This window comes from Gadus morhua, chromosome 15 (genome assembly GCF_902167405.1).
Source record: "Gadus morhua chromosome 15, gadMor3.0, whole genome shotgun sequence".
Lineage (NCBI taxonomy): Eukaryota > Metazoa > Chordata > Actinopteri > Gadiformes > Gadidae > Gadus > Gadus morhua.
In genome coordinates, this window is record NC_044062.1 from 14,855,565 (window position 1) to 14,877,663 (window position 22,099).

General features: G+C 47.9%; 1 protein-coding gene across 1 annotated transcript in view; it reads left to right on the forward strand.

The window, feature by feature from the left end:
- Nucleotides 1-22,099, forward strand: part of birc6 (baculoviral IAP repeat containing 6) — a 96,896-nt gene that overhangs the window by 50,232 nt on the left and 24,565 nt on the right. Inside the window, 5 exon segments of the mRNA XM_030379557.1 lie at nucleotides 2,112-2,308; nucleotides 4,327-4,672; nucleotides 6,181-6,398; nucleotides 7,435-7,599; nucleotides 8,334-8,508. Of these exon segments, the coding sequence (XP_030235417.1) occupies nucleotides 2,112-2,308; nucleotides 4,327-4,672; nucleotides 6,181-6,398; nucleotides 7,435-7,599; nucleotides 8,334-8,508 (1,101 nt within the window).

The window sequence follows — 22,099 nt, forward strand, 5'->3', positions numbered from 1 at the left end:
AGATCCCCTCAACTGTGGAGGAGAGAGCCCCTGCATCCAGAGCGGAAGATTAAATTTCCATACGTGGCTCAACTATGCTGTTCACATTGCCGTCCCCTTTTGTCAGCTCTTGCTAATCAAAAACTAGAAATTGGTTCTTGTTCATCTAGAACAGTTGACGTGGAGGATTTTCTGTTTGAATAGTTCTTATTTTTCTTCATTGTTAAACTTTTTTTCTCAAAAGTTTTCTCTTTTTCATGTCCCACATTTTGTTAATGTTTGAGTATAAGATGCCTTGTGGCTGCTTTCATTTACAAAATACTTATATATTTTCTGTAGGTTAGCTGATCTAAGTGATTTTGAATGTCAGAAGAAATTGTTAATGGAAATTTCAAATATAGATATGAGGGAAAATATCTGGATATATTTTTTTGCCCACCCCTAGCAGACAACCTGCCTTACTCTTCCTCCACTCCTTTTCTCTTTCTCTTTGACTGGCTCTTTCCGAAACCAACCCGTCCATAATCCCCACTCCCAAACACACCTACAGGCTCCATTAAAAGCCTTTCTCCTGGTTGTAAATGGCCAAAACCTTTTAGGAAGACATATTGTTGTCCAACAGAGACAGCGCAGGAGAGAGTCGAGTCACTTTAGTTCTAACAGCGTACCGGATACGCATCATAGCAGCCGCGTGTTTTCTTCTCACCTGCGGCCCTATGCCACATGTCTTTCCCGCTCTCTTTCAGGATAACCTCCTGTCTGTATTCACGGCCCGGTCCATAATAAGCTCAGCTTGCTGTTATTTCTGAAATCCTATCTCTGCTCTGCTCATACACGGATCCAACAGATTTTACAGTCGTAGATTTGGGATGAGCTGATTCATAATCAAGAGGAATTACAGTTCAGATCAATCCACATTGATGGATGACATCAGTCATAATATACCCTTGTTAAACTCGGTGGCAACCATCATAGGTGAACGGTTGTGATTGGCAGTTCTATTTGACTTGAAAGCCATTAAGGTAATGCGTTAGAAAACAGGACGATATGATGTGAAATTTATAAATCTCAGTCGGGTAATTATGAATCATAGCGGAAAATTCAGGAGGGTAAAAATAAATAAAAGTATATGCTGAACAGCTGAAAATGTATTGATATAAACAATAAGAGCAGTAAAGTGTGGACATTATACATGTGGACATTATACAAAGTTAAGTTTAAACTATATTATCTTCAACATTTATATGATGCCTTTCATCAGCATGTACCTGTGCTCTACACCACATCCGTCCATGATCTGAAAGCTGTCGTCTTTCCTCCTCCTCCCCTACTGACTTGATGAATGAGATTGTAATGGACGACTGGCTCTGTTGATCTATCCTTCCTGCTTTCCCTCAAATGTAATCTTGGTACAAATTATGAGGTGCACTCCACCGCACCCTGAATACAACATAACATATACAACAAAACACCTGACTATGCTCCTTTGTCGAGCGGTATAAAGGAGCTAAACTATGCATTTATCTTAATACATCTTAACCCAAAACCTAATCCAAGTTAAGGTTATTGTAAGCAAAACAAATCTGCACCTTATGCCCTTCATTTATTCATTGTCTGTATGCTAATGATCTGAATCACTTCCAGATATCTGAACAAACAGCTGTTCATAGCGGTATGATAATTAATGTGTGCTTTATTTCTGAAAGAGACTAGGTAATTTATTAGACTTAATAGATGTTTCTAAGTATAACTTTGTATTGCTTTTATGATGCAGTTTGGACCTGTTCCACGTTTTCCATCTGGGATTATAAAGTACCCTCTTATCTCAACCCTATGCTTGCTTAACTATCTCTGGGCAATCCATCATACCTTGTTCCCCCTCTCACCCAATGGAGCATCTACCAGTAAGATCTACCTACGAATAAGTCTCGCTCTTTCCCCCCTCACCTCCCCTGAATGAAGCACTTATGGTGCAGGTATACCCATACTGCAGTGTCTGGTCAAGCCAATCAAAGCTTCTTACTCTGCTTCCCAATAGGGAATTTAGCCCTGTGACCCCTCCAGTAACGCTTGTACAGCCGTCATCACACCAGGTTCTCTCTCTCTCCCGCTCCTTCCTCTCCCCCCTCCAGTGGAGCACTGTGAGATGCTGAGCAGCTGTCCCGAGGACGAGCCCATGACCCCCGGAGAGGAGATACCAGACGCCACGGACGAGACCCTGCTGGAGACCAGCCCGGTGCAGTCCCCCCTGCAGGTGTTCGCCGGGATGGGGGGCCTGGCACTGATCGCCGAGAGGCTGCCCATGCTCTACCCAGACGTCATACAGCAGGTGAGGCTGCCCCCACATCTCTGCACAGAGATCCATTTTTTCCTTATTTATTCGATTTATGGTGCTAATATAAAGTCGATCCATTCATTGACACATCGGTCTTTGGGTACCCCTTGATACCTTTGTGTGCCCATTACTTTTTAGACTTGGGAGCACAATGTTCCTTTGGAAAGGAGCCCATATTTCATTGTTTATGGAGCTCATATCAATCTGTTGGGTTCACTAGTAAAGTCTAGTGGTAACGTTGTGCAGTGTAACTCGATCTGGAACGCATGGCATGTTACCGTGCTGGAATGCTAAACTCTGCCTTATTCTGCGAGTCGAATTGTGCAGCCACGCTCCAGCACTGAGAATGTGAGGCGGCAGAATCACCGTCATTTAAGTCTTCTTTGGCGTAGGAGCGCTTAATATAATTTGCTCGCCGAGATAAGAGAAACGCCCGCAATGTCCACTCATTGTTATTCCGCTTCCCGACGCCACTCGTCAGCCGCACGCCTCCCCTCATTACGCTCATCGTAGCAATTTAACCACCTTCTCAATCCGTTAGCCGCCGGCAAACAGGCGTGCGTGTAGCGGGATAAAAAAAGTATACTCTTCTAACCCTCCATCTCAAATAATGGTGACAGCGCCTTAATTAAACTTACCAAGAAAAAGAAAACATTGAAGAAAAAAAACATGACTTGCAGGGAGAAATTCAGTCGTTGGTACTTCTCACAGGCCGTCTTAAGGTAGGTGGTTGAACCGTTCCGGTGGAGTACGGTGCTCGGGGCTGACTCAATTGACTGTCAGGCTGCGTCCCCCCCCACGCCCCCCCCCCCCCCCCCCCCCCCCCCGCCGGGTACGTAGTGTACCAGGAGCCCCCGTTGTCTGGAGAAGGGCCGGCCAGAGCCTCGGGCGTTTAGAGCCAATCAGAGCAGTGTTTGTCGTTGGCGTGCGTGAGACGTGCCCCATTATGCCCCCCGCCGCAGACGACCACTTTGAGGCCCTAATTGCGAAGGCGCGGGCCCTCTCTGTGACGAGGTGAACCGCCAAATCATTGAAATTGAGCTCGGGCGAGGCTTGCCAGGGGACTAAATGTTTTGTTTTGTCCTCTCTCCCTTCCCCTCCTTCCTCCTTCTTCTGTTTCCTGCTGTCCCCCCCGCTTCAAAATAGTTCCCGAAAATCGAGCCGTACAGGCTGTGTCCAAGAGCAAGCCCCGAGTGGCATCACGCGCCCCAAAACGGCCACCAAGTGAGACTTTTCTTCTTCCTTCTTGACGTTGAAATGTTGTAAAGATGAACAGTGTTGCCAGTGTTTGTCGTAAACTGAGAAGCATGAGGCTTCTGGGATCCAACTGTGCACCACTTGAGATCCAAGGTTTCTGTAGATGCTGTGTTCTCTATTGGCCGTACCCTGTCCCTAAATTAATTATTGATTCAGTAACTGCTTCACCTGGAGTGAAAGCATTGCGCTCGTGGACAGAAGGCATCTATATATGGTGCAGGTAAGGCTGTTGGGTAGCTTTCCTGCAGGGCTTTTAGACTATCGTCGTGTTTCTGTCTCTTCGGGGCTTATGGGCCTTTCCTCTGCCCTAGCTTTTAGTGCAGCTTACCTTCAAATAAATGGATGTTTTATTTATCAATGCATGACTTGCAGAGGTAAATCTTGGAAACCTATCAACAGTGAGTGAAGTACATGGAGCGATTCCAAATCCTGGAACGTATTATTGTGATTAAAGTAACACACATTTCTTAATATTATGAGTATTATAATATATCACAATATAAAAACAGTGACTGCCATGCGCTAAATGTCTTAGGTGGCAGCCCCCTATTGGTCAACAGAATCTAACGCTCTTATTTTACTTGTGTGTACTACATGGAACTAAATGGAAAGTATCAAATTGGAAACACAACAACATTGTAGCGGCCAGAAGCCCGCCTGTTGGCCAATCTCCCTCAGGTCCATGCCATCTTCTCACCTGTCCTCCTTGCCCATCCACCTTGTTCCTGCTCGGGGTGGCGGCGGTGGTGCCTCAGGTGATCTCGCCCATCGTGCCCTCCACCACGCTGGAGAAGCCCAAGGAGAGCGACCAGTTTGAGTGGGTGACCATCGAGCAGTCGGGGGAGCTGGTGTACGAGGCGCCCGAGACCATCGCGGCGGAGCCCCCCCCTCCGCCCATCAACAAGCAGCAGCTGCAGGGCCAGGCGTCGTCGTCCTCCTCCTCCTCGGTGCAGACCATGTCGCCCATCCCCGCCCACTCGCTGGCGGCGTTCGGCCTCTTCCTGCGGCTGCACGGCTACGCCGAGGTGCTGCTGAAGGAGAGGAAGCACGCCCAGTGTCTGCTGCGGCTCGTCCTGGGCGTCACCGACGACGGCGAGGGAAGTAAGTGTTCTGGGACGCTGGGTGACCTCGATCCAGGGCCGTGTGTGGGAAGTTGGCTGCCACCCACAGGTGCCAGGTCTGGTGGGGAAGGTTTACCTGGTGGCTTACTCTTAAGTCGGTCACCCGTGTAAGCTGGGACACTTTGTAATGACCCTTGTGCGATTTTACGAGGCTGGTCTTTTGCTGCATGATGTTGGCACGCTCAACGCACTTTACAGCTTCACTGTGCTGTCCAATGCCCCCAAAAAATAACCTTGAACGGTTTCTAGGTCACTAGATTGATCTGGGATGTAAAACTAGCATTGGGAATCCTCAGCCTCGTTTACGAAGTGAAGTCCCTTTAAACTGAAAGAATAAAAAAATCAACCTTTCAACCAGCTCTCGCTACGCCGGTATTTCCTGTCCCTGTAACCTCCCCTATCCATCATCGCTCCCCTTCCTGTCATTCAGTCGGCCCCGGAGCTTGTTTAAGTGTGTGTCTTCTGGTGTTCTCGTTGCTGTTTCGCCCCGCCATCCCCCAGTCCTTGAGCAAGACTGCGGCCCTTGTTGGCGATGAGTGGTGGCGAGGGTCTGCCAGCTTATTTGGTAACACGGGCCACACATCACATCAGGCGGTCGTTTAGTCCACGGCTGTCTTTGTCTGCCCTTAGTCATTATGAGGGCTAAATGAGAGCCGAAGACACTTTCTGCTCCTCTCAGTGTGCTCGGTCCCTCTGGCAGTCATTAGGCGTGCCGTTTGGATCAATCATTATGCTACTCGCAAACTCTTAAACTTCAATAAAGACATGATGGGAACTCAAATCGCCCCGAGTTTCCCTAAAAAGTTTGATGAAAGATTAATAGTCCACAGAGGATGCTGAGATCCCAGGAATCCTTTTTTAGGGGGTAGCTTTATTGTGAATAAGATGTCCAAAATGTCAGAAACTTTTTGTAGACTGTTTTTGTAGTCTTTTACGTTCTAAAGAGTGACCCACTTTCAACCGTTTATGAATGTGTGTAAAGCTTTGAAGTCACATTGCTCATGTTAGTACTGGACTTGATGGAGTAAAATAGTTGCCTTACAGTAATAAGTGTAACCTAGGTTACTGGGTTCGGCTAACCAATGGCTGAGTGTGGAGCGCTACCAGACCACAGAATGAGTCAGACTATCTGATGGACCACTGTCCGCTTTGTAAAGTGTAAACCTTATCTTGGTGCATACATTTTCGTTCATACCAAGGCATGTTACATTTACATGCCTTTGGCAAAAACATTGGTCTTGGGAAATGAAGTTGCAAATTGCATCCATTGAGAATTTACTTTGACTCATTTAATGACTCTTTATTAGTCCCTGAAGAGAAATTCAGGTGTTACACCAGCAATAAAAATAGCATAACATTTCAAAACAAGAATACTCATTTTGGCGAAGAGGAAATTTGTCACACTTGTAAATAAGCTGGACAACATAGAGCTGATCTCTTACCCCGCCCCACATCTCTTACCCCTTCCGCCCCCTCTGCTTCCCACAGGTCACATCCTGCAGTCTCCGTCCGCCAACGTGCTGCCCACGCTACCCTTCCACGTGCTCCGGGCGCTGTTCAGCACCACGCCGCTCACCACAGACGACGGCGTCCTGCTCCGACGCATGGCCTTGGAGATCGGGGCTATCCACCTCATCCTGGCCTGTCTGTCGGCCCTCAGCCACCACGCCCCTCGCATCCCCAACGCCTGCCCCAACGCCTCCGAGGTAAGGGGGGGGCAACAAATACTTCAACAGTCACTTAGATTCGCCCCTTGGCCAGCCAAGATTTGATATTTCCATGTTGAGAGCAAAAGGTCCATTCCCCTTTTATCGGGTCATCAGCCTGAGGTAGGAACTGGTTCCCAGTACATCACAGTTGGCCACTAGCAACTCCGCTCACATTTTCCTGCTGTGATTAGTCATGCCATGTTTTATGTTGATATAAATGATACGCCTCTTCACTGTGTAACATCGTGATGTAGCTTGACGTATCGTTTTGAAATGACCCTGGTATAAGTAGAACCTCACAAGCTGAGGTCTGGCGGCAGAATGGTCCTTTTGGTGCTAGCACAGAAACTGCCAATTGGACAACGGTCATGGGTCGTCTGGCTCCTGCCGAATTTGCTGGAAAAACCCAAATAGCATTATCCGATCCAGATGCCGTCAGTTCTTCTCCCGCATGCTCCCGGCATGTTTGGGAAGCTGCTGCTTTTATCCTTGTGCTGTTTTTCGTTGGTTATATATTTACTCCTCACACATGAACCACACAGGGGAGAGGCTGGTAATCTGGGATGCCCCGCTGCTTTAGGCTACTGGGCAGAGTGTAATACTGGAGGACTACTGCCCGCAATAGTAGGACCTTGCACATGCAATTACACCGTGGTCTCAGTGGTGCTCGTGTCTTGTACAGCGTTGAAACGTAGCTAAATATATAAAGCTATAGACTATCATCTTAACATGAACTACATGACTATGAAGAGAAGGTTGGCCCTCTATAGGGCCAACCTTCTCTTCATAGTTATGTAGTTCATGTTAGGATGATAGTCTTAGCTACGTTTCAACACTGTACAAGACTTCCAGACTGTAAGTGAGACGAGATACACCTGATTTGTGTCCTCCTTATAGAGGACGAAAGTCTAACCTCTGAAATCCAAACTGCTTGTAAGGATTAACGATACCCCCGTGCTCGGCTCCAACCATAGAACGTGGGTTTGCCGCACTTTGGGTTCTGATGTCCCTGCCGTTGTGTTCTGTCCTTCAGCCCCAGGCGGCTAGCGGGCACGGTGGTGGCACCAGCGAGGAGCAGCAGCTGTACTGGGCCAAGGGAACGGGCTTCGGTACGGGCTCCACCGCCTCGGGCTGGGACGTGGAGCAGGCCCTCACCAAGCAGCGGCTGGAGGAGGAGCACGTCACCTGCCTGCTACAGGTGAGCTCTCATGCTGGAACACCCTAGAAATACCTTCTAGAATACGTTCGCTGATACAAACACCTCTGGAACACCTGGAAATACATTCTAGAATACCTTCGGTACAACAAACAGCCCTGGACCACCCTCTAGAATACCTTGAGTACCACCTCAAACTAGTTCTTGCATACCTTAAGTACCAACTAGAACACCTTTTAGCATACCCTCAGAACCGTGTCAAACACCTTCAATGCTCAATACTTCTAGAATACCTTATTTTCTCGAAAATAGAGCCGCGGCTTGTATCCCGATTTTACTAACCAGAACTGGGGCTGCAGCTTATTTTTCCACAACAGCTTAAAGGTCGATTTTGCAAAGACTGCTCTGTTTTGAGTGATTTGCATGAAACATGCAGTTCCTAATGCCGTCACGATGTAATCTCACAATGTAATCTCACGATGTAATCTCACGATTCTCTTCACATTGTAATGTACTCATTTACATCCGAGGCTTGTGAGTAAAGGATAACCCTGCAAAGAAATGATCATTGGCATCACTTCATCACGGCCAAAAACATAAGAAAAAACTGTTTCCATAATGTGCTCTCAGTCCGTGATGGGATAATTCAGAGCCTCAGTGTTTGAATGAATTGCTTGAAAATAAAAAAAGCTGAAGCAATTCCCCGTATTTCAACTCATTCCTCTCCATCCTATAATGATCCGTCCAACCCGGGCGCACGTGTTCCCTCCCTGCAGGTACTGGCCAGCTACATCAACCCGGCAGGCTGTGCTGGCGGACCGGGCAGCGAGGCCCAGACGTCCGGAGAGAGCCGACCCCACAACAGCACGGCGCTGCCCGCCGTCCTCCAGGAGCTGCTCAGCCAGTCCTGCCTCATCCCCGCCATGTCCTCCTACCTGCGCAACGACTCTGGTAGGGAGACGGCTAGATATACTTATAACTATGTATCAATGTGCTGGTTTATACATGTTCATACATATGCATCGCTGCATGCCCTCCCACCTGGGTAGGAAAGCACTTGCGTATGTATATAATTATACATTGTGTACACAAGGGGTTCTGCATGACGATGAACCGATGTGGCACATATTGTATTTATTTCCCCTGGCATCAAGCCCGGTTCACGTGGATCACTTCCCAATAACCTTTCACTGCCTCTCACTGACATGCAGTGTGGCAGCAGCAGAAGCTTGCTTGTTTACAGCTACCAAATACATACTCTTGGTAGACACTGAAATGTTTTGAAATGCACCTTTTTTTTTCTTGCCATCATTACATTCTCGATTGTAAACTAAGTCGGCAGGTGATTTTGGTTGAAGCCCAGTGAAAAGGTTACGACTAAATGTATTCACCCTAATTGGTTAGCCATCTGTGAAAGTAGTGTGAAAGTTTGTGCCGTCAGAGTTCAGAAAAACAACATTTAAGTGTGGACCTGGTTGTCTTTGAAAGGCCTGTATGAGAAAAACAGACAGAGTTGTTAATACACTGTTTGGGTTATTTGGTTTGAGTTTATGAAGTTTGAGGTTTCATAGTTGAAGGTGAAAGTCTTCTAGAACTGTTGATGGATGGCATTGAATCCTCAAGCAGCCAATCAGTGGCGCCATTTTTAGATGGATAAAAGATACCCTTCACTCATACTTTGTCTATTTCATTTCCTCAATTTAAAAGAACACACACATACACACACCTATTGATGCCAATCATTGTAGCACCCAATTATTATTTCTGGGTATGGTAATGTTTGTGCCGGGGATGACGGACGAAGCCTTACTCTTCACTGAGGTGCCACTGTCAGCTAATAAGATTTATGACGCATGCCAATCCCATGCACACTTTCTGTCGGTCACGCACACACAGCAGGTCTCACAGCGGCGTGCACGTTAGCGGCTTAATTGACATGTGCTTGACAATTTGTTGTTGTTTTGTTTATGATCATTGGGACCGAGGGGTGTCTCTGCACACGCGCACACACACACACCTCTGTATCCTTACCGCAAAGTGATGAGCTTTGTGCAACGTTATTAGTAGAGCATCGACCTGGGCTGAGTCTTGGCCTCACCTCAGATCACACCTCTCGCATTCTCTCTCTTTCTCGCTCTCACTCTGATACTCTCTTCTTCGCTCTCTATCCCTCACTCTCTACCTTGCTCTCTCATTGTCACTACCTCGCTCTCTCATACTGTGCACCTCGCACTCTCATTCTCACTCTATCCGTATCTCTCATCCTCCTGCTCTTATTTTCGCTCTCTCGCTCCCTCTTCCCCCTTTCTCCTTAGGATCACCCCAGTCAATCACTCTGTCCATTTTATCCATTCTCTGTATCTCTCCCTCACACATTCTCCATCTGAGTTCTGATGATTGCATTTTATCTGTCAGTTGACGGTCTCTGTGTTGTACCCATGTCACCTTCAGCTGTTGTGATTGAAAACACGGATGGAAATGGGATGGTGCTTGTGTTCTTAATGGTGGAGCCGTATGCAAGCCAGCCGCAGCGGCTCGGGGTCGCAGGACAATCCCACCACCACCAGTAATTGCAATATGTAGTAATACACGGTTTACAATGGATGATATTAACATTTCACGGCATTCTACGGGGTATACAACATTGGTTTAAATTAGTTATGTGTAGCGCAACGGGAGCTCATTCATGCTTACGATTCTGCCACGTTCATATTGGCCTTGACTTTTATTTGCATTTGTGGTGGGCCGTGACGGTTTTCACAATAGCCCAACCATTACTGTTGCCGTGTCGAGAACAGAAATAGGAAGCTGAGCAGACCTCCGTTTCCTCCTGCAATTTCATACCCAGTTTGATTCCATTTATTTTTTGCTTAGCTGATTTCACGTACCATAACACGCGCTGGGTCTCGCCGTCTGCACGATCTCCACGCCACTTAAGTCCCCCGGTGGTTGTGTGCGTGCATTGGAGGCGGGGAAGACGCACTTGGCTGGTGGAGAGTAGTGCGTGTGGAACTCCTCGCTGTGTGGGTTAGCGTGTTGCGCTGCGCGGGTCTCTGCGTTTGGAGCTGCGTGTGCTCCCGGTGTGCTTTACTGTGCCCCTGGTCTCATAATTAAATAACAGCAGATAAGAGGACAAGTCGTGTAATTGCTCCTCATTATCTGGTAAATGCCTCAGATACACCGTCACGCACACACCCACAAACACCCATTCTCTCACTCACGCATTTTCATGCATGCGTGCCCGCACGCACATATTCTCACAGGCAAACGCGCACACATGGTGAACAACAAACAAACACGCACGCATCATTGATCAACACACATTGGTTCACATTGGTTTGACAAGGTTAGTCTGCTCACAGGAAAAGGGGAAATTGATGTAATTTCACCTTTGTTTACTTTCCTTGTGAACAACAAGAGTCCTAACGCTGAGTTCTTACACACAGCTTCTAATTAATCCCCATGAAGACATTACGAATAATCAAATCCCCCCGATGAAACCTGTGTGTCACATCGTATCAATGGTATATGTGTCTCCCGTCTGTGGGCTGTCAAACCGTCGACAGGAAAACATTCGTCCTGACGAGTCTGTTGGCTCTAAATTAAGACGTTGCGCGAGGCTGAAACGCTTACGACATTGGCATGTTTCACATCGCCTGCCCCCCTCTTCACGTGCTATGAAGCTGGCTGCAAGCGCTGCACCACCAGAGAACAGCTTTAGTTTTTGTACTTTGTTTTTGAAAGGCACTTTGATATGCACCTAGGTTGGAATTGTGTGAACTAATTTTGGCGTACCTGTTTGTTTGCACGTTGGAAGCAACATTTTTGGTGTCGTGCCTGGTGCTTTGGAACCAGACTGACTGGCCTGACCCGCTGAGTTGGTTTGGCCGGGATAGTGGACAGAGGAAAAAGTGGGTCCATTGATTCCACAGATTGGCCATTTCTACGATTGGTCTGGTCTTCCAGACAATGGAACGACTCTCTTTGCCAAGGTCATGGGATTGGGTAAATCCTACAAAATTACTTTGCGTTTACTTTTTTTACTCTTTCAGAACTGTAGAGTCTGCGGTCATATTTTTCTGTCCTGCCTGATCGGATTCGGTCTATGAAGAAACATTCATCCTTCGTCTGAGGCCATCTGCACACAAACCCTGCACAGAGTTGCTGGAAAGCCTTCTCTGAATATACACTTTTATGTATGTGGAATAAATTCGGATAATATCAAATTGATTAATCCCAAACTGGAAATTCCGGTCTCCCTGTAGCAGTTCTTGTCTGATTAGTTACAAGCTTCTCTGAAGAATTTGTGTCAAACATCCAGTAAATATGTGATCGCTTGCCGGGTGTGCCCTTTGTATTTGGCCCCTGTAGTATCATGTTGTGGACATGCTGTTGTGGGAGGAGAGGGAGCCAAAAGCCATTTGTTACGGTGACCTTGCCTCTCAATGGCACCAGATGTTAGCCTGCGTGCGAGATGTAGAATAGAAACACATTTTCCAACCCAGACTTATGAAGCCCAGTCAGAGCGGTGTCTTATGATTCACGGTGTCATCAATTCATGTATGAATCGATTTCTGCCGCCCGGACTCCCCCTCTAGTGTGTAGTAATGAGGAGGAAAGGAGGGGCTATTGTATCGATGCATTTAAACCCAGGATCATCACCATCAACCTCAGCGGCCATTAAAGCACTAGTATCATTACAGATCATTCCTCTGTTCCACCCTGATCGGCGCACAACTCTCCTCATGCTGTTTATGACGAATGAGACGTCGGTGCTCTCTCCACCTCCTTCCGTCCCTAGAGAATATCAGGGGGAGTCCTTTGATGGCTCTACCCAAACTGGAGTCATCCTACCCCCAACCCTTGTTTCTCCACACACAGCCCCCATAGTCCCTACTTCTCCCATGGGTAATATCCCTGCTACAGCCCCCTAACCCAGCCCTACCTCCCCGCTGGGACCCAGACGTGTTGTTCTACATTAATCATGGGTGTCGGGATGAATCCTATAAGGACACATTACAGACCGTGGCACCGTTGCCTGGCACTCCATCAGGGGAAGTTAAGCCATAACGTTGAGGTAATGCCTTTCTATGTCGCGGCTGCATGTTTAATGTTTCATTTGTTCATTTCAATCCGCAATTTCTCATGGGATTGCGAGCCATTTGTTTCTCAAATGAAAATCCATACGTGGGTGTGTGTAGGCGTTTCATCAGGACATCATCATTTTATTGCATCTTTTCATGTTTAAATTTCCGATCGGCCTTGGCTCCTGAAAGGTATAGTGGTTTTGTCCGTAGCTAATGTCCCATGGGTCAGCAGGTTCCCCCTACTACCAACATACATTAGTATTTTCTGAATGATCTACAACTTGATTATTTAGTTAGTGTCATCAACATTCCCAAATGTTGGAATAATGTCTTCTGCTTGTACTCCCGCTCTTTTGACCTAAGGAAGTCCTGTCCTTCCTGATTGAATTCCTATTTTGGTATCATTCCTTTAGATAAGCTTTGAATTCGAGAAACACCTCATACTTGAGATCGAAGCAGATCGACTTTGCTCATCGTGTTCACATTGTCACTCGTGTAATTCCTCTGTATGCCCGGTCATCTATTATGTACAGATGGATGTAGGCTAGCTCATCTATAATGTACAGATGGGTGTATGGGAAACCCCTTATCTGGAAGTGTGGAACAGTGTGTGTGCTGCTTGTCAGGCTACTCAGCTTTGCAGTTAGGTTTAGGTAGTTTGGTATAAGTTTTAGCCCAGAGTAAATAACGTGTGTGTGTGTGTGTGTGTGTGTGTGCCTGCCTTCCCTTGTAAGGATGGTTTTGTTGAGTCCATAAAGGTTCCTCTCTAGGCTGTACTTAAACAATCTGTGGATGTGAGAGGGAATTTAACTGCATTTTTCTTCTGGTGTTATAAACTCTGTCCCAAAATAAAATGAAGAAGAAAAGAAAAGACTGAAAGCGATGCTAAATTAATTGTAAATGAGAGGGAAGTGTTGTCTAATACACCTTTATCACTGCTGTCCCTGACAGTCTTTTCCACATATTTATTGAGTTGATCTTACAAACATGAGCAAGGACATTTTTATTGATATACTCTGGATTTTATTGATCAATGTCAAAATTTGCACATAACATCTAGAGTTTTATATATTTATAAAAGCTTTAGAGTTTGATATTAATACACAGAAAAGGATTGCCAACACTGCTCTTAAATCAATGTGAATCGATGACATCAAAAAGAGATTTTCCCCAAACAACCCCAAAAAAGATTGAGAGATACAGTAGGAATAGCTTTGTCTGGACAGCTTGAGCAAATCCGCTTTTGTTGGGAACTGTTAGTTGCTTTGTCACTCTGAGATCACCAACTCAACCTTTCATTTATTTATAAAAAATACCTTTCATTCATTCATTAGTTCTTCCAATGACTTAGGATGTTAAGCGCCATCTTATTTTCATAAATTCACTGGTGTACTGAACGTCCTTCCTCCTCACCCAAGTCCAAACGGTAGCAAGTGCACATCTGAACTGTGATTAATGTTGGCTATAGTTTCATACTCTTCAGATTCCACAGGGAACGTGTGTTGGACAGCCTTTTAGTTAACATATCTATAGCCTATAAATATATACCATGTACTTATTCATTCCTTGTATTCTCTGTCTGCATCAGTGTCTCTCTCTGATGGCCGGTAACTCTGCTTATCAAACCTTCCCAGCCACATATCGCTGAATAATCAGCAGCCTTAGAGCTATAAAATTGCAGCCCCTCAAGAGATCAGATGGAATTTGTTGCCCGACAGCTCTCGTTCTCTCTGATAGGCCCCTAGATGGAGAGGGACTCATGAGCCCTGTGTTTCACCGGGCAACAAAAGTAGCTGGACATGCCAGTAGAAAACACAATTGAGGTTCACAGGGGCCAACTGTATGGCCTTTGTATTTGTCCATAAGGTCCACGTGTACTGCATGTCGACGAGACGCTCCCAGCACTTCAGTATCCTTCTATGTGTTGAAGGTCCTTCTCTGGCCATAACGGAGTTCCTCCCAGGCACGGTTTCCATGCCATCTCTCTTGCGCTGGCCATAATGTAGCCCCCACGAGCACCACCTCCTCCTCCGGCTAATCGTTATCTCTCATCGTAGTCCCGTCTGTGGCAGAACAACATGCCCTCCCCGACTCCATCTGAATCCTGGGGCAAGCAGTATAATCCCTGCCTGCTGCCGTTTGCAGAGGTGTTCATAGTGTGAAGCGTGTTCCCTCAAAAGCTTGGTCTCTGAGCCTTCCCTCCAAGTGGTCTTTTGGCGAGTCTCTGGTCTCTACCCTTGGCCTCCGCCTCACAGTGTGGTGTAGATGTAAACGAAGACGATCACAAACAGGTTGAGGAATGTGCAGATGATGCCCAGCAAGGCCAAGATCGACTCCTCCTGCTCTTCCTTGCCCTCCAGTGCCCGCACCTCTTCAAGGGTTATGGCGGTAGTGCCCATGGTCTTGGTGCTTTCCTGAACCGCCAGTGGTGGCACTTATCTGGGACGAGAAGGAAGGAAAGAAGATGTCAAAAGAGGCTCAACGCTCATATGACCCCATAACCAATGACGCAACTGAGAACACACACAACCGTGTCTGAAAATGCAGATGTTGCCTTTCCGATCTCTTTACTCTCTCCATCTTATTACGGGGCTCAGTCTCCACTGCCGTGGTAATCCCCCCCAAGGAGAAAATCAATTGGACTGAACAATGGTCACAAGCAGCACAATGGCGATTAGTTTACAAATGGCACTGTTAATGGCTCTCCAGGGTCCCCGCTTGTGCATCACTCGATTCCCCAGAAAAGAAGCAGCGTGAGGCGGCAAGCCACCCGGCGAGAGGCAGCCAACCTCCCGGCGAGAAACCTCCGCTCCACGGTTTCCATTTGACTCCCAACAATAACATTCACCACGGCGCCACTCGCCCTGTCTGAAAAAACGTGATTTAACTCCACCGTTTTGAATCTGCCATCCAGCCCTCCCCCTCCCCCTCAAAAGCTTGTTAGGACCGTACACACACACACACACACACACACACACACACACACACACACACACACACACACTCTTCACATACCAGATACCCACACACACAAGCACCCCTTTTATGGTTGTTGATGTCCCCATTATTTCCCCATGTTGAGGGGGACGACTTTCACGTGTGTGCTAAATGAGAGCCGTTGGTCCTGAGACGGTTTGGGATGTGCAACTAGAAAAACATAACCCAGCGTGGTACGGGAGATCCACCAAATGTGGTCAACATTGTCAACACATGCCGGCCGTCGACAAACATCGCTCTGAGGAAATAATACGCAGGCGACTGTCTCTGACACCTGAACACCAGCGGCTGCAGAATAAACAACCCCGGTTTAAGAGTAGTGAGAAGCCAGGCGTTAAAACGACTTACCCTGAGGCGTTTAGCGTGCGGAGCGGCATCATCCAGCATGCTTTTCTCTCGGGGGTCCTCTGCTGAAACGCCTGGCCTCTTGGGGGGGGGGGGGGGGGGGGGGGGGGCTCGCCGGACGTGTGGGTACAGGAGGGTGGGGGGGGGGGGGTGGAGGTGGAGCTGTCAGCGGAGCAAAACGTCCCTGGTCCTTCTGAGCGAAAGGGATCTCGCAATCAAGAGAAACGGAGGGGGAGTGGGGTGCTGGGGGGAGCGTTGTGATGCGGAGTGCTCCTCTGATGCGCGTTTACACACACACACGCCACAAACACGCGCAAACGCACTTCCAGCGCGAAATGTAGTCCCCTCGTAGATTCCTGGCTACTGTCAGCTCCAGCTGTCGGGTTCAAACGCTCGGCGCCTCCTTTTGTTCTCACCGCGGTCGGACGTCTCCCGCGTTCAGCATTTCATCCCTCGCTTGGTGTCGCCGTGGCCACAGCACAAGCAGCCCTCCGTTCAGGGGGATTGCTGAAAACCCAGCCTCCGCTGACACCCCCTCCGCTCGTCTCTCTGCTCCCTCCCCCCATTGTCTCTCTCCCTCTCCCTCTCTCTCCTACTCTCCTCTCTACCCACCCTCCCTCCGTCTCTCTCTCTCGTTGCTTTCCCTAAATTCCGCCACACAACCCCCTCCTCCACCTCTTCCTCCTCCACCTCCTCCTCCTCCTCCTGTGTTACTCCTGTGTCTTTTGACCCCCTCAGAAGAAGCAGCCGTGTTTGCTCTGACAAGCACACAAGTCCGTCCCCCCCTCTCCCTTAATGTTTTTCCCCTTCCTCCACCCTCCCCACACTCCCCCAATGCCGCCACCCCTGCCCCTGCCCCAGCCACCCCTGCCCCAGCCACCCCTGCCCCAGCCACCCCTGCCCCAGCCACCTCCTCCCGCCTCCCTCAAAGCCTCCATGTACGTGCGCTTCGACCGCGTGCGGCTTACTCTGGGTGGGGGGGGGGGGGGGCTGGGTCTGCCTCCTATGCTGCTGTTCCTCCGGAGCGGAGAGCCGGCAGGTGGAGCGTCGGCAGCAGCCAGAAGCAGAACCCATACACCAGAGACCCGGGGAGAGGGACAAGCCTGTTGGAAGCCATGAGAGTAGGAGGAGGAGGAGGAGGAGGAGAGCAGTGGCTGGGGGGGAGGGTAGCCAAAATTAACCACAGAGCTGCATGGAGGGATAGGGAGGGGGTACTCTGTGCGTGATGGTGGGGCACCGACTGAAACGATCGGTCGTGGGAGCTCTGTGCATTGCATAACCAAAAAAGAGCCACTGAGAGGGAGGGAGGGAGGGGGAGTGATTGGGAGCAAGAGAAAGGGAGATTGGGAGAGAGATCGGGAAGCATGGAGAGAGATAGAGATGCGTAGGGGGAGAGAGCGATGGAAAGATAGATGAGAGGGAGATGGAGTGAAAATGAAATAGGGAGAGAGGGAGATCGGGGGAGGGAGATGGGGCGAGACAGAGGTGGAGATAGGGGGGTGTATGTCGGTGGTGGTGGAAGGAGTGTTCAATTGAGAAGGGGTGGGAGAGTTTAAGGGAAACTATACAAGGTTCTCATGCCTGCTACCGCCACCTCCTCCTCCTCCTACTTCTCCTCCAACTCTGGAGCTGAAATGATTTGTTCACACACACACCAAAATAAGATATAAAAAAAGGTTCCAGTGAAATGGATGGAAGCAGGGCAGCAAGGAGGAAGCAGAGGCAGTGGAAAACTAAAAGGGGAGATAGGAGATCCTGTATCTAGTACATCCAGCCTCTCTAAATCCTGCCTGTCATGTCGCGGAGACAAAGGGTGGGGGAAGAGGGGGGGTACTAACGTGGGGGACGTTTGCTGGTGATAATTGAGGCGGTTTCACTGAGCGATGGTGATGTTGATGCCACCATTGTTGCTCTCTCTGTCACATACTCTGTATGCACCTGGCGACACGCCTCTCATTCATCATGATGTCTGTCTGACAACGCACGGTCCACCGCCACTCCCCCACCCACACCCAACCATACTCCAATACCAGCCTATTATTAATTTAACTTCTTACAGCTGGGTCTTGTTGTTGTTGCTACAAAGTAATTCTGCCGGAATAGGATAGGCTGAAGGGAGCGGTTGTACAGCTGAAAGAACACGTTCTCATGGTCATTCCTGCACAGTTGATTGAAAATCATTGGGTGCTGCAGGACGAGCGCCGAGTTAAATCTATATGGGTGTACGCCAGTCTGCCTCTCCCAGCTCTATGACTCACTCTCTCCTTCCTCCCTCCTTTCTTGCTCACTCGGGTTGTTATTTATTTTTTGAAGGCTCATCATCTCTTGATGGAACAACATCAGACCTCTCTGCTTTCTCCACCTCATGTTCTGTGTAAATCTGTCGGCCGATGGCTTTCATTCTCCCTTTGGCGTTTATTTTATTTTCCGTTAGGATTCTCTCCAGGCTTCACCCTGACCTCCGACCTCTGAGGACCAGTTCTGTTGTCAGATCTTGGTAGATACTGGGTAGATGTTTTATGTTGCTTGGACTCAGCACTCTCCATTTCAGCTACATTTCCCTCGCTCTCTCACTCGCGTGCACGCACACACACACATACACAAATCGATTATTTATTGTTTCTGTGTTGCAGTTATGTTGACCTCAAGGGTAATGGAGGGCCTCGGCTTGAATCACATGAGGTCAATAAAAACAGAGAGCCTGCAATGATCAGCTGTCCTAGCCCTCCCCTTCCTATAAAAACCCTCGTCCTAAACACGTACCTGTACCTATACAGACCCAAAGCTCAGCCACGCCCACCTATAAAAAAAACTTCCATCCTACCCATTCGCCTTCAAATTTACACCCTCTGCCTGGCCTCGTCCTTGCCTACAAATTCACACATTCTAGCCGCTATCTTTAAAATCTCACGTTTCAACCAAGCCCCCCGGCCTATAAAAACCCAGACCTCGTCTTGTCTCCCCTGAGGTCCTCAACTGGCTGCTTCGTTTATAAAAATCTGTTAAGCTCCTGAACTGGCAGTGAACTCACAGATGAAAGAGATTTTTTAATTCTTGTTTTTCATGGATGGAAAATATCTCCGCCCTGAAATGCTGAAAACCACAGATGAGATTCTATTTCCGTAATACAAAATACCGAATTTTGACACCACCTTGAAAATGGTACAGGTTTTTCAAAGTTTTTGCAGAACATATGGTGGACGTGTTAATAACGAAATTATTAGATTGTTTGAGCAAGTCATTTGTTATGTTGTGCAGTGTATAATATCTTGCTCTATTGTAACCATTAGTTTTTATTGCTTCATCTGTACATTGGATACGATGGTGCGTAGCCACTATAGCTATTTGCTGTTCAATTACACACACCCCCATGTATGAAGGAAAATCCCACTGGATGCCAAGTGAGGACAATTAGCTGCAGTGCTTGTACTCGGCTCTTCTTGTATCCCGGTTTGCTTCATTGCAAATAACTACAATTTCATCTGGCAATGCATTTTCTTATTTGAGCATGAAATTATGCAGTCCCTGTTTATCACCCAGGCTATTTTAATTGTCCATGCAGAGTTCTGCCGAATCCATTGATCCGTTATAATGCAGGAATAATTTATGTTCCAGCAATACAATATTGTAATGTTTTCCGGGCTGTGATATCTAGTAGAGGCTCTGAGCGTGGATTTGTGTGTGTGCTGTTTGTTTTGATTCGTCTGGGGACGTCTCGAGACATCTCTGGCAATTTCTTGCTAATTAAGAGTGAGGACCCCAGAAGTATCCGAACAGGTGCCCTTTTAAAAAAAAAAAGTGACCTCCTCCTCTGTCATCCTCATGGAAGCACAGACGACCATTCCATTAAAAAATACCAAACGTCAGTCCCGGATCTGTTGGCTCTAATTATGAGCTTCCTATTTTTCTTCTTCCTTTTTCCTCCCCACGGGGAGGGGTGAGGAAAACGGGGGTGTTGCGTTGGACACGGGCTGATCGCGAGGCTGCAAACTGGCCAGCGCATGTTTTTGAGGTTAATTGGAGTGGATTGTGTGGGTCTTGACGACACGGGAGCACTGAAGCTACTGCCTTGTTGAAACCGTGGCTCTGCAGAGGTGCGTCGGTTATTCGTGTCCTCTTGGATTCGGAATGCGCCGTTTCTTTCTTTACCGTCGGTTCACATGCTAGAGCCGGGGTTAATATGCTGTACAACGTTGACAAATACGGGGTGGGTAGAGACTGAAGCGCAGCCCATGTTTACCTCCAACCTGTCTCATCTATCCCCTCCCTGAAGGCACAATAAGCCCTTACAAAGAAACGCATGTGTATATATTTTATATACGTTTATTATTAAAGACCACAACCAAATTCTTTTACAAATCTTATTTGTGAAATGATTTAATAATCTCCTGGAACGGGAGAAGGATTAATAAGCCAACGTGGGGGACATGTCTCCCACGGGAGACATGTTTGGTTCTGCGTTTAGACCCGAGTGTTTCCACTCCACTGGCCCTGTCGCTCCGCGTCTCCGTCACGACCCCTGGATCTCCTGACGGAGTGGGAGTAGAACCGTGTGCCCGGCCTGTCACCGCCACACTCTGACACGTCCGCCCTCCGCCGCGCTCGGCGTCTCCACCCCTCGCCGGGTAATCACACGGACAGGCTCGGGAGATCCCCCACCACCACACCCCGGGGGCGCTCCACAGCACACGCTGAGCCAATCACAACCACATAGCCCCCCCCCCCCCAGCGTCGCTCTCCAGAACCCGTTGGTCTCAGATCGGATCCGTTTTATGGTGTTTGTGGGTCAACACACTCTGCCCCCAGGCTTGGTAGTGGCACCGGCGTGTGATGGCCAGACGCAGGGCCTCCAGGCCAGGTGTTGGTCTCTCTCCTTCCCTCAGCCTTGATGTAGGAGAGGCAGCCCGTCCCCCTGGGACAAACACGCACACCTATTCCCTCACCGCCACCTTCATGAAACGGGTCATTAAGGAGCGGCTAGAGGCTAAGCATCTCACGGATGCCAACGGACAGTGGCGATCAAACCCTGAACCTTTGGACTGAGTGTTGAAACCGTGGCCACAACACTATCCTGCTGCCATGTTTTATTTAATTTTTTTATTGAAGATCAATTTTTATCAATCAACAAGCCCTTTAAAAACCTCTCATACTTTCTTGCATCCGAGGTCTATTAAGTCTGAAATTGTGCGTTTTGTTACAATGAGAGTGGGAACTTTGAAAAAAATGTAGTAGATTTGTCCTAACAGTTACTGTGCGCCTAGTGTAAACTATGGTGCACGAAATTCCCCACTACAGGGCTCTAACGTCAGTATAGACCATTGCTCTTATAGTTCTACAGCACTCCACCTCAAGATAAGACATTATTGAGTGTCTCTGCAGACCATTGTGGGGTTTGCCTCCCCTCGTCGAACCAAGACCCACTTGGCACGTCCCCATGGCGACAAGAATGGATGGGGACCACAAGACTCTGTCCTCCAGTTAATCACCCGACCACAGTTTGAAATAATTCTAACTTTTGTGCGGCATTGGTTGACTTTGGAGCAAACAGAGGACAAACTTGTGGTAGTTGTAGATCACAGATGGAAGGTTCAAACAACCCCCTTCCCCTATAAACGTCTCAACCTCCGGACAGTCGCTCAGTCTGCATGGTAACAGTTGAACGTCTCCTCGTTCTAATTGGCTGGTGGCGTTGAGCCCCAACAGTTGGAATGAGTACTGCTTGTCAGCCTTATCTACATTCTGCATCGGCTCTGGTCTGATTAGTCCTATGCTTTTTGTTATTACCAAGGATCATTTCAATATAGTACGGTGTAGTTATACAGGACACTCTTAAAACAACCTACTACCGTTGAGATTTAATCACGTTTTAAATAGAAGTTAATTGCATTTCGTCTTGGTATGGTCACCTCTTTGCCAAGCTCCTAGCTCATAAATTCAGACATTCTCCCATTTTCCAGCAAACGTACCATAATATTAACTATGGGCCAATGTGGTCTGTAACTTAAATAGTTTTTTACCTCGAGACACTTGGGTCTGATATTATGAAGTTATTTGGATCAGAAATGAGTCTGGAAATTATTCAATTATAATTAATATAACCAGGGCTAGGGTTA